The sequence below is a fragment of the Neofelis nebulosa genome, chromosome 7 (assembly GCF_028018385.1).
Source record: "Neofelis nebulosa isolate mNeoNeb1 chromosome 7, mNeoNeb1.pri, whole genome shotgun sequence".
NCBI classification, from domain to species: Eukaryota; Metazoa; Chordata; class Mammalia; order Carnivora; family Felidae; genus Neofelis; species Neofelis nebulosa.
The window spans coordinates 5,173,313-5,185,651 of NC_080788.1; the positions used below are offsets into that span (position 1 = coordinate 5,173,313).

Below are 12,339 nucleotides of genomic sequence, written 5' to 3' on the forward strand. Positions count from 1 at the left end.
TCAAATAGTTGCCCACTAAAAAGTTGTACGCTGAGGCCTAAGCCCTAAATAAAAAGGTAAAACACTTTTATTGAGATAGAATTCACATATATTAGAAAATAAAGTTCACCCCGTAGAAGTGCGCAGTTCAGTGGGTTTTATTATATCCACAAAGCTACACAGCCGTCACCACTGTCTAATCTCAGAGCACGGCCACACTCCCAAAAGAAAACTCCATACTCCTCGGCAGCCAGTCCCCTGTCCCCTCTCCCCGCAGCCCCTGGCAACCGCTAATCTACTTTGTGTCTCAATGCATCGCCTGTTCTGAATGTTTTATGTAAACCGAATCTTATAATATGTGGTCTTCGTTTATGTCTGGCTTCTTTCACCTAGCAGAATGTTTTCAAGCCTTATTCATGTTATAACATGTAATAAAGACAACCCGTAGAAAGTGAAACTAATACTGAACCAACCAAGTATCTAGTAGGAGTGATTTCTGTCTAAATTCAGGATGTTGAAAAACACAAGGGGACCTTAGCCATAAGAGCAGAGAAAGACAAAAGACAGGCAGAAGCTGAGCAGTGGCATGTGTGGACAATGAAGAGAGACATAAACAGAAAGGAGCAGAGTGATTTAGCGCTCTGTTCACTAAAGTCAGTTTTAAGGACGAGGCTTTTCAAGTGTACTTTTTCCTTGACTCGAAACGTCATTCTGGAGTAGAGACAATGACCCTTTTAAAGTCAGCTCCCAGATAGAGGCCTCCCTTTTGACAGCTGACAAAATCATTTTCTCCCGAGTGTGAGCAGCTGGTCCGTCCCTCCCCAGCACCTCTGCTCCCAAGAACCCCAGGGACATGTGTTATCCGTCCCCTGCCTCCTGGTTGTTAACCTGGCACCAGCACCTCTTGGAGATGGCTTTCTGGGTGGCACTTGTCTCACTTCTTTTAAACCTTCTTCTGCTTATCATCAACTCCGCTTGAGCAGAGTTTCTCCGAGCAGAGTAGGGAAACGTGCGCCTGATGTGAATTTAAGACGACCGATAATGGTAGCCTTGTGCACTTGATTTGCACCTTTGGTGCCTCTGTCCGTGGAGGGAACCAGTGAGACAGAGAATTGAATCTCTTGTTTGACTTTGGGCTGCCTGACATATTATTTGCTTCCATTGCTTCTAAAGTCCAAGTTGCTGCCGTTTCACTTGTGTCGGGGCAAGGAAAAAACCAGCCTTAGGGGGGCAAGACACTTCCACGGGTAACCCACAAGCAGGCTGTATGATCACTGGGAGCCGAAGGCTCTTGGAGCATGGATAATGCGTGGAGGGAACAGCAAAAGTCTTGTCTGTGAGAATGGCTGCGGATTAATCATCAGACCAGAATAAGCAGCCTGGCCCTGGTTTAGTGGAAATCACGGGTGCTTTTATCGCATTTAGTCTGCATTTGACTGTGCAGCATCTGTCTTTACATCCTTTTTTGTTGTAAGCTTGTTTATTTATTCTGAGAGATACAGAGACAGTGTGCGTGGAGGAGGGGCAGAGAGAGAGGGAGAGCAAGAATCCCAACCGGGTTTCGTGCTGCCAGCATAGAGCCCACCATGGGGCCCAAGCTCAGGAAAACATGAGATCGTGGCCTGAGCCGAAACCAAGTCAGATGCTTAACCGACTGAGCCACTAGGCACCCCTGTCTTCACATTCTTAAATTAGATGATTCACCCCACAGAAAGCTATTGCTTCTATGAAGATGCTATAAATGAGACAAAATAATAACAGTTAAAACATTAAAAAGAAAAAATACGTATTAAAACTATAGAAAACCTGAATCTACCCTCCTGGAACTTAGCTCTGCCACCCTGGAGGGACTGTGAATTTTCAGCTCTTAGAGGTCCCAGGGGTTGAAACTAAAGCCTGGGCCCTAGGAGGGGTATTATTTGCCTCCACATGCCAGGTCCAGGCACCTCACTAGCTAGAACTGAGTCTCTGCTACCCGAGAGTGCAGAAGCACTATCTGGGCCCCACCCTCCATGGATGCTCTGACTCCACAAATCTGGGGAAGATCCACCACGTTTTAACAGGCTCTCCGTGTGATTCTGACAAAGGAGGCCTAGGTTTTAGGAAACACCAACTTATGGAGTGAGAGTTTGGGAATGGGGAGAGAGAGGGATGGGTCTGGTAACGCTGCCAGGACGGGGTGAGGACCGGAGACAGGAAGTAAGAGGAGTTCTTCAAAGGAAGTGAAGTGCACCAAAGACAAAACTTCTGCTTTTCAAGCTTGCCTTAAGGCTGCGATAGGGAGGGGTGATGTCAGAGGTCGTTGCCCATTGTGCACCTTTGGCATGGTGCACAGCCCTGAATAGTAGAAGCATCTGGGCTGTTTTAAAGTACGCAGAGTTCAGTCTCCACCTCAGTCCAGCCTCCCTTCTCTAGGACAGGCTCTGGGTCAGTATCATGGAGCCCACCCTGGAGTAAAAGTGGAGGCAGTAAAACAGGAGGAGAAAGAAGAAAGTTGTTCATTTGCTAACTGCCATCTCCTTCCACGTTGACGGCCCCTGCTGACCTTTTCTTTCTCCCCTGAATTCTTAGGAAGTTGAGTATTTTGCATCGAGGGGAGAAGTGGAGTCCTGGAGCAAATGAGGTCTCCAAGGGAAAGGGGAAAAAAGAGGCCTGGACATGCAAACATTCAGTCAGGCAGTATTTACTAGATGCCTACGACCGGTGCAAGGTGTTATGTTTGGCCTTGAGGATACACCGGGGAGCAAGACTGGCATCGTTTTTGTGCTTACAGAGCTTAGAGTCTCGTAGGAGAGACAGACGCTACCCAGCTAGTTGTGCAGCTAGTTTCATAATAAAAAAAAACTGGGGGGCTCAGTCTGTTAAGCGTTCGGCTCTTGATGTCAGCTCAGATCATGATCACGTGGTTCATGGGTTCGAGCCCCATGTTGGGCTCAGCGCTGACAGTGCAGAGCCTGCTTGAGATTCTCTCTCACTCTGCCCGCCCCCCAAATAAATAAATAAACTTTAAAAATATTGTGGTAGAGACTTCAAAGGAAATATATCAGGTCTATGAGATTATTTAACAGTGGTTTTACCTAGTTTTCAGGGGATAAACTTTAGGGGCGAGGGGAAAGAAAGACTAGTGAAAAAACACCAAAGGGATAGCAGCCAAGAGGTAGGTAGAGAAATAGATTTGTGGTGTGTTAGAGAAACCACGGAGGAAGGGGTTTCAGGGAAAGTTTGTGGTCCTCAAAGTCCGCTTCTGCAGACATGTGAAGGAAGATGGTTGGTGAGACCGGTCTGCTGCATATGGTGATTTGAACTGTTCTGGAAAAAGGTTCAGGATTAAGAGAGCCAGAGTACAGGTGGCGAACAAATGAGAGGGTGCTGAAGTCTTCAGTACTGTAATGGAGCTCTTTCGCTCTCTTTTTGGACATTTAATATGAAGTACCTTATAACAATCTGGCTGTGTTGGCCTCGTCTCCCCAGAGATATTGACCACTCCCTGAAGGTTATGACCACAAACCCAGCCCCTAGCACTGAGTCCGCATGTGGCCTGAGAGCCACCATGTAGAGGCCTGAGACCTTAGATCTGGTTCTGGTTCTTGGCCACAGAAGCCGTGGACCTCAGGCACGAGCATCTGTTTCCTCATCTATAAAATGGTGATATTCCTAACTTCCCTGTCACGTGAGTTGTTGAAAGGATCTTCTAGGACAGTCTGTGCGAATGGACTTTGTGAACTGAAAAATTAGTTTTCTGTGGAAGATAATTGAGAATATTTGGTTAATGAGAATGGCTGCTTGGGGAGTTCTGTGATGATCAGTTTTTTGTTTGTTTGTTTAGATTTGTTCCTTATATTGGGATTGTGACGATCCTCATGAATGACTACCCTAAATTTAAGGTAAGAGCCTACACTGTTTGTTTCATTAAAAATGGGGTTTTTTGGGGCTCCTGGGTGGCTCAGTTGGTTGAGCGTCTGACTCCTGATTTCGGCTCAGCTCATGATCCCAGAGTAGTGGGATTGAGCCCTGCGTTGGGCTCCGTGCTGAGCATAGAGCCTACTTGAGATTTTCTCTGTCTCTGTCCCTCTGCCCCTCTCCCTCTCCCCAGTCACACTCTCTCTCTTTTTCGCTAATAAAAAATATGTGTGTGTATATATATATATATATATATATATATATATATATATATGTATATGTATATATGATTTTTTGCTTAATTTTGGAAAACTGTTAAATGGATTACCAGCTAGTAGGATCATTTAGTAATTTATCATGGCCACAAAGACCCGCTTATTCATGAACTCCGAGGACCTGTAAACTTTTAAAAGCTTCCCTGACTTGTGATGTTCTGTGTTTATTTTCCAGTATGCGGTACTCTTTTTGCTGGGTTTATTTGTGCTGGTCCATCGTGAGTAAGAAGTCTGCCTTGCTGTTCCCGGAAGATGCCGTACTTTTCGTTACTGAATGTTCGGAGTAGATGCTGATCTGTGATTGGTGGAGTGGAGAATGCTCATGTCGGCGCTTCTTGGTAGCGATGGTTTGCATTAGCTTCTGTTTCCACGCCAGGGTATGTGTGGGCGGGTGCACGGGCACCATGGCGCGCTCTCGAGGGGACTCTCAATCACAGGATTTCATATGTTGTCATTGTCACACTTTCACATTTTTGTACATCAGTGAATTTTTTATATTAAAAGGTTGAGCCAAAGCCCCCAGTGTTTGTATTTTGAAGCCAAGCTTCACTTCTAAAGTGCCTACAGAGTTCTGTAAATTCATGCAGCTCTGCACGAGTCTGAACCCGTCATTCCTCCCTATGAGGTGGGAATGGCGTAGACTGAGGTGGTCGTAAGTCTTAACTTTTCAAATTTTAAATAAAAGACTTTGCATATCGAACCCCTTATCCCTGACTTGTGTTTGTCGGGAGAGCTTTGCCTTCCTCTGCCGGTTCTTAGCACCCTTGGGGAGATACAGGCTTTGATGTGAACAGTCCTTCAGCTAAGAAGGTTGTCCTGATACCAACAACTGTTTCTTGTTTGTGCGTGTGTTTTGTTTTTGTTTTTGTGGAGCAGCAATGCCCGTTGACATTCGTAGGAAATCTCTTAGCCATGAAATTGATTCTTCACTGGGGTGTGACCCAGATGGGTAGAGACGCGGTTTGTGTTGCTGGAAGGTTCAGAAAACCCTCACTGTGCTGTAAAGGCTCCTGCCCTTTTCTTCACTTGAGACTCTCAGCCCTTTCTACACGGTGGCAGTGTGTTTCGGCATCTGGAGGGAGCCAGAGGAAGGTGCTGGAGGCCAGGCATGCTCCTTGCTTTTTAAAGACTACTTTGCCTGAACCTGTTCTCTTAAGTGCCTGGCTTCGCTTTTCTCTGATGCAGACTTCAGGAAGGCAGGGTTTTAAAGCGGTGAATGCCAGGCCCGGTTGTGTTTTTCTTCTTCTAATATGGAGGCAGTTTGGGAAATGGTAGCGTAGGGTAAGCCAGTGTGTTTTTAAGTACAAAGTACTCTTGATTCTTTTTGTTCTCTCCTTGTATTAATGTGAAACCTGAAAGTAAGCAAATTTTCTGTGTGGGGCTAAATGAGCAGGTTCCATTATTTGCTCAGCTGAAGTAGGAATCAGTCCACACTTTAATGCTGATGGAATTATCATTAAAAAACAGAGTCAGTTTAAAAATAAGAACAGTTAATCTTCTGAAGCTCTCCCGTACAGGGAGTAGTGCCATCCTAAGTCCATTAACTAGGCTTTAGCCTTCAGACTTTGGATGTGGGCTCTTAATGATCTCAGCCGAGTATGAAACTTGGCAAATCCCTGCTAACAAGTGCTTCTTTGAATCTGCCCGTGAGGCTTATGTTGCACTTAGGTTTTCTCCTGCGCCACGAGAACGTGGCAGCAGTCTCCTGTGTGCAGAATGGTAGAAAATTGCCATTCACTCCATTTCTTCCCTCCTGATCACCCGCAGAGGACGGGGGTTAACTGCTTGGCCTGATTGCCCAGGCTCTGTTTCTGTAGCGTCCTCTGGGGGACTACCCTGGAGAAGCAGTGTGCTTCGCTGCCCCTGGGGTGCCTTGTGATCCTAGCCTGCCAGAGTGTAAGCGTCCTCGTACTTGTATCGTCAGCTGTCCAGATATCTTCTGCGTACACGCTTACGCAGTGAAGACAGTAATATTTCCCTCATTTGCATATTTTCACACCCAGTTTTGTTTTTGCTCCTGTGCTAGATGCTCTTGTTGGAGGCAACAGCTGAATTTGTCTGCGAAGCAATCAAATCATTCAGGAATATTTGAATTACTCTACCAGCCAAAAATAAAGATTATTCTGGGAGAGAGGTTTTATGTTATCCGTTTGTATATTGTCTAGTTTAGTGCTAACACCTAAGACTGACTTAAAGCTGGGCGATCGTATTATTAGTCGGCATAATGTGTTCTAAAAGCTCTTCGAGAATGGCTGACACACCAGAGATGTTCATTTTGGTGTTTTATGGAATTGTAAGCTCTTTGAGATTTGGCTAGGCTAGCGGGCAGTTCGGAGGGCTTGCCCGTTGTGAGTGTTGGGGATCCAAGAGCCATCAAGATCAATAAAACTTCAAGTGAGAATTTGATCTTGGGGTTGCCTCTCGGCTGTGACTCACCCAACTGTCACCAGCCCAGCGAGGAATTCTCTACAAGTTATTCTCAAATACCTGTCCTCACTTCTGGCCCATGTCTCTTTGTTCCCTCTGGATGCTTCCACTTGATTGTCCCCTCTTTAAACTTAAGCTCACAGCCATTCCTGCAAATTCCCCCTCCAGATTTCACCTTTTCTTCGCAGGAGTGGTCACATAGATTTTTCATTTTCCCACCATATTTATTAGTCACTTACAAGCCCTACATTTACCCCTGTCATTCCACTTCTCAATGCCATCACCTGAATCCAGAAACACAGTCAGTGGTTCCCTTTGCTTGGTGACTGTATGTCTCAGTTTCCCTGCCACATGCCAGTCTGTGCCTGTTCAAGATCATTTCCACTTGTTAATTGATTTTAGTGCCCTGTTTAAAAAGTGTCTCTTTTTGGACCATAAATGATGTGTAAGTTTGTGGACATGGCTGCAAGTTCCCCCATCAAATTTCAGGCTCCTCTAATACAGGGGCGCTGTTTTATAGACGCTGTACTGTGCCGTCCCAGTAACATCTAGTAGCTTGTTCTAAATGTTCAGCGTAACCATGCATTGGAGCCAGAGGCGGTAACTTAGGGCAGCATTATTGTTGAGCTGTTATTCTGGGGCAGAGCATATGAATCATTAAAGTGATTTGCACTTTCCTGTTATTTAGTAAGTACATTATCTTGTTCTTGCCAGATTTGAATCTGAAAACTTTCTCTCCCCGTGGTTCCATTTAAACAACATGTTCTCTTTCTAGAATTTTTTATGTTAATCCTGTTTTCTTCCCTTTTGTGTTCGTCCTTGGACTCTTCCTGCATTTTCTTTCTCGGTGGGAGAAGCATTGGTGTTTGTCACCTTTCTTAAGGAGTCCGAGGCTTCTCAGAGAGCCTAGGCTGAGAATAAGGGCTCTGTGACCTTTAAGTGCATATTTTGGTCATTTGCTCTGGTGTGTTACCAAGTCCATACAACCTCTGAGGACAATGTGTAGGGCTATCTCAGCATCTGAGGGCACCCTTCTTATGACATTTATCGCTGTTGAGCTTCTGGAATGATCCAGCTGATTCTAGCCAGTTAAATGGATTGTCCACCTTCCTCAAGATGCTCCTGTCTGTCAGGACGGCCTATTCAGACTATTTTCTGGCAAAGTATATCTTTGTTAGCATTCTCCCTTACTAGAACTATAAGTAATATCAGATAGACTTTTAGAAATAAACAACAAATATGAGCCTTAACACACAAGTGTTGAGTCTGGGCATAGAAGGAATTCTCTGTAACTAAGAAATGTTCATTAAAGAGTAGAATATGCAGGAATTATTAAAAAAAAAAAAAAAGTGAAGGGGGTGCCTGGATGGCTCGGTTGGTTAGGCGTCCGTCTTCGGCTCAGGTCATGATCTCACAGTTCGTGGGTTCGAGCCCCGCATCCAGCTCTGTGCTAACAGCCTTCTTCGGATTCTGTGTCTCCCTCTCTCTCTGTCCCTCCCCTCTGGCACTCTGTCTCACTCTGTCTCTCTGTCTCTCTCTCTCAAATAAACACTAAAAAAAAATTTTTTTTAATAGTGAAGACATTGCCTTCCGAGTGTCATATAGGATTTTTTCTCAGCTCTTCTACCCTTGACATTGGTCTCAGTGGATAGACATCTAGCCTTTGCTTATGCTGGTCGCTCCGCCTGGAGCACCTGGCTCACTTCTCCACCTGCTAACAGCTCTTGCACTCGGCAGACGCTTACTGAGCATCTAGTCTGTGCCAGATCTGGTCCTGCCCCTGGGGGTACAAAGTTGAGTAAGGCAGGGAACTGCTAGGAACTCCGTGCCTTAACCGGAGCCACATGTGAACACTTTTCCCACAGGGCGCCCGTAAGTGGGGTCACAGACGCGGAGGGAGCTCAGGGGAGGAGTGTGTTTCATTCTCTGCTAGTGCTTCTTGCTCGGTGCCGTCAGGACTTGGTTTGAGCCCTCTTTTTTCCTTTTCTTTGTGTCTTGTTTTCCCAGCCCGCCCCTCCCCGTTGTCCACGTCCTCCTAGACAGCGCGCTCCGAGTGGTGCGTCATGTGTGTGTCCCACATCCCGACGGGTTCCTGAGGGGCGTGGAGACAAGGCCAGCCTCTGGCTCATCCTTGTGTACCCTCTCCTCCCTGTCACAGTGCTTTGCCCGTTTTAGATTTATTGATCGATCAATAAATTGTTCCAGAAGGATTTGTTCCGGGAAGGGCTTGGAACAGCTTATCAAGATACGCGTGGTACCTACCATGGGATTAGATATAACATAACTGAAGAGTCCAGGGTGGGACCAAGTGTGGGAGAGGAAAGGATGAAATGGGAGGTGGCTTAGTGCTCACAAGACACATCAGACATTCCACCGTCGGCCGGAGGAGATCCGTAGACTTGGTTCGCAACTCCTTCCGGCAACACCGGCTGTAGAACGGTGTCCCTTAACCTTTTAAAGCTCATGGCCTCTTTTAAGAAACATAAAATCTCTTCCCTCTTCTCCATTCTGGCCAACTCCGCCTCAGGTCTGTTATATGCAACCTCCATCCTCTCCAGCAAAGAATCTTTTCTCTTGCTTTTTCTCGTTTTTGTTGTAAAAACAAGACTGACTTCCTTCTCATATGCTGTTACATTATACTGAATATGACTCTCATATACAGTTATATTATATTGAATATGTATACGTATCATATGTGGAGGGAGAGAATATGATTTTTAAACTATAAATCCCTATTCTACAAATCTTAGGAGTTTCTGGAACGGTACCTGCTCTTGGTTAAGAGTCATTTCCCTTTCCTTTAATTGGCCAGTTGATTTAGATGGATAAGCTGGATTCCAGCTTTAAATCCAGGAGTCTAGTTAAGAGAGTTTGTACTCTGGATCTGTGGTCAGGCAGGCAACTAGATCCCCGGCATGAGACTTGATCAAAGTGGTCAGCCTGACAACTTATTGAAGCGAAAAGAGAAATCTCTCTAGAGCTTGTCTCTTGGAATGGGCCAGAAGCTGAGGTCAATATGCTGGCCTTTTTAGTCTACCAGACAGCTTGCAGTGTAACGGGCGTTTTGCTGACTGTGGTGTCCGCACACTTTTAGAGGCTACCCGGGGACCCCTCCCTCCCCTGTAATGGGCTTCAGATGTGAGGCAGGCTCTGCTTTTCCCAGGACCCAGCTAATAGGACAGGGTACTTAGACTCTGCCGTGTGCTCTGCTAAGTGCTTTTGAATCTGTGACAGATTTGTATTTTCTCTCATTCAGTCTTCAGAATAAACTTGCATTTTACATAAGAGAAACCAGAAGTTCAGAGACCTGCCTGCTGCTGTTTTCATGTCACGCCGTTAGGGGTCATCACCCTGTCCTTCTGATGAGACCCTTTCATTTGGGATAGATCCCACGCCCACAGGGCTCTTGGGAATTCTTCAGAGGCTCTAGGCTGTCCCGTGGGCTTGCTCAGATGAGCGAATCGGTTAGAAATAGTGAGGCGCTCTGGACCTCAAGGGGTATTTATTTCAGTTACTGAAATGTCCCCTGAAGTACATGGTGGTTCCAGCCAGGTAACATGAGTGCTGGGCCTGGGGCCGCCCCCTCTCTCGGGTTTTCGGGACGTCCCTGAGCAGCAGCTGCTTTGCCCCCTTAGCCACCGTTGGGATTGCCCTCACTTTGTCAGATGGAGGTATTCTCTCTTTTTCTGAATATTGCCTTTAAAAACCGCTCTGTGTTTTGGCAGTTTCGGTTTCTGCAGTATTTCCTTACTAATGGTTAGTGTTCTGATTGTCTAGCTCATCTTTTTGTGCTCCCTCTGGCTGAGAAATTGCATCCTGCCTCCCTGAGTCTCCTCTCCTCTCCTCTCTTAAGGATCCTGCTGTTTTCCTGATGATACACTGCTTTCCTGAGCAGGACCTGAGATATAGCTCAGTGTGCTTCCCTTCAGCCTCCCGGCCCACACGGGCACAGATCTGTGCTCAAGAGTTTGCCACCAGTGCTCCTACAGCGTCCTTTTCTGAGCAGCTCTGGGTTTACTGTCCTTCCTTTTCACCAGACTCGTGTGTGTCTAAGTTTCTGCTTTTCCCTTCCTCCGTTGTCCTCTGCACCTTTCACGTGTGTGAAGTCCACTCTGGTTTTCTCCATCTGTTTATTAGTTTCTGTGTGACTAACTCGCTTTGTCCTTGCGTTAACCCATCTATAAAATGGGCGTCATACCAGTCTTTACGACGTCAAAATAGTGTTGGTGATCAAAGGAACGTGCGTGTAAGTACTTTTGGAAAACAACAACAGAAAAGATGCAGTTGTGAAAAGATGTAACTTGGAATTGATCCTAATTTAATGAAAATATAGCAAAGAGTGATCCATGTGTCCTTTATTCAAAGCCATCTTTGATTAAAAACCATGGTGCAGTTTAAATGTTTCGTCGGCATTGGTTATAACAGGATTTGCCGTGTATCGTTCACCCCTTAATCATCTTTTGGATTGTCCTATGAATCTTCTCTGCGCCTTCGGATATCCTTGAATGTTGTAGAAACCTGGGAAGGGCCAAGTGTGAGCACTGAAGAGCTTCTCCACGAGCCTCCAGGTGATTCACTGTCCGTCTTCCCGGTGGGATGGCAGCCCTTAGACTTCCCTTGCCGTCACAGGAGACTCGGGGAACAGGCAGCGGGCACTTGAGGTCCTCGTTCTAAACTCAGAGCCTAGCACACTCACTGGGGCATCGAGCTTGGAATTGTGGTCTTGGGCAAGCCACCCTCTCTGCTTGCCTAGTGCTGCTCATCCCTGGGACAGTGTTTTATGGCTGGCGGTGGGGCTGCTACCCTGCTTCTTTCTGCAGGGTTCTCAGGCCCCCTTGCTTGCTGTGCTAGCCTGACAGATAAAATGATCCCCCTGGGGGCACCTGGGGACAGTCTTGTAGCTGTGGACCCATGCTGTGACAGAGGAGGCTTGTCTGGAGTGTAAACGAACCTGTCAGAGCAGAACCCACAGTCCCAGGGTCACCTTTAGAAGCGAGGGCGAACTCTAAATTCAGTGCCTGCTCCCTTTCTCCCCTGAGAAATCTAAACCAGCTTTGAGATGGTTACACTTTGATGGTAAAATGGGAGTGGGTGTGGTTTAGGGAAATAGCATCTGCCCCGCATGACTTTGGGGGCCTGACAGAGTGATCCAAGCGGACCCGAAGTCTGATTCTGGTGTGACGTCTGGGCGAGTGACTCAACCTCTGAGCCTGTTTCCAGTTATAAAATGAGAGATAAACCTACCAGATAAGGTTCCAAATAAGGTTCCTCGTGTGTGTTCCCACTAATTTCTACATCCGTGGGCCAGAGGAGAGGGAGGGGGTCACAGAGGGAATTGTGATGGGAAGGTGATAAGAGCTATATCTGTACACCACAGCTAAACAGTGACAAGAATGCAGAGAGGTGTAAATGCCAGGGTGGGGGGTGAGAAGCAAGGAGATTGGGGGGAAAAGCCAGGGCCAGAAATGGAGTGTCCCTGTCCTGTATGTCATGCTCCTGGGAATTCAGCATGACAACCAGCCTCTCATATACACTTCCCCGTTTAGGATGGTGATCCATAGAGTTAGCAGCCCGTGCTGCTCTGGATACATGTGAGATTATAATAATACGAAGCAGCATTACTGAGCCACACTGGGGCGTAGGTTCTGTCACAGCCACACTGTGCAGTGTTTCAGGGAAGAGCCCAGAACCCCGGGTTGGTCTGCATTCACTCCTTTGGTGCTCTGTTTCTCCAATGAAACGGTAAACTCCCTTGGCA

The 12,339-nt window shown here is 46.6% G+C and overlaps 1 protein-coding gene across 3 annotated transcripts in view; it reads left to right on the forward strand.

The window, feature by feature from the left end:
* The window catches only part of SEC11A (SEC11 homolog A, signal peptidase complex subunit), a 42,249-nt gene extending 37,395 nt beyond the window's left edge, over positions 1-4,854 (forward strand). For all 3 annotated transcript variants that reach the window (XM_058736484.1, XM_058736482.1, XM_058736481.1), the window contains 2 exons: positions 3,806-3,863; positions 4,330-4,854. In XM_058736484.1, coding sequence (XP_058592467.1) covers positions 3,806-3,863; positions 4,330-4,380 — 109 coding nt within the window. In that variant the 3' untranslated portion in view covers positions 4,381-4,854. The remainder of the gene's footprint in view (positions 1-3,805; positions 3,864-4,329) is intronic.
* Positions 4,855-12,339: the final 7,485 nt, after the last annotated feature.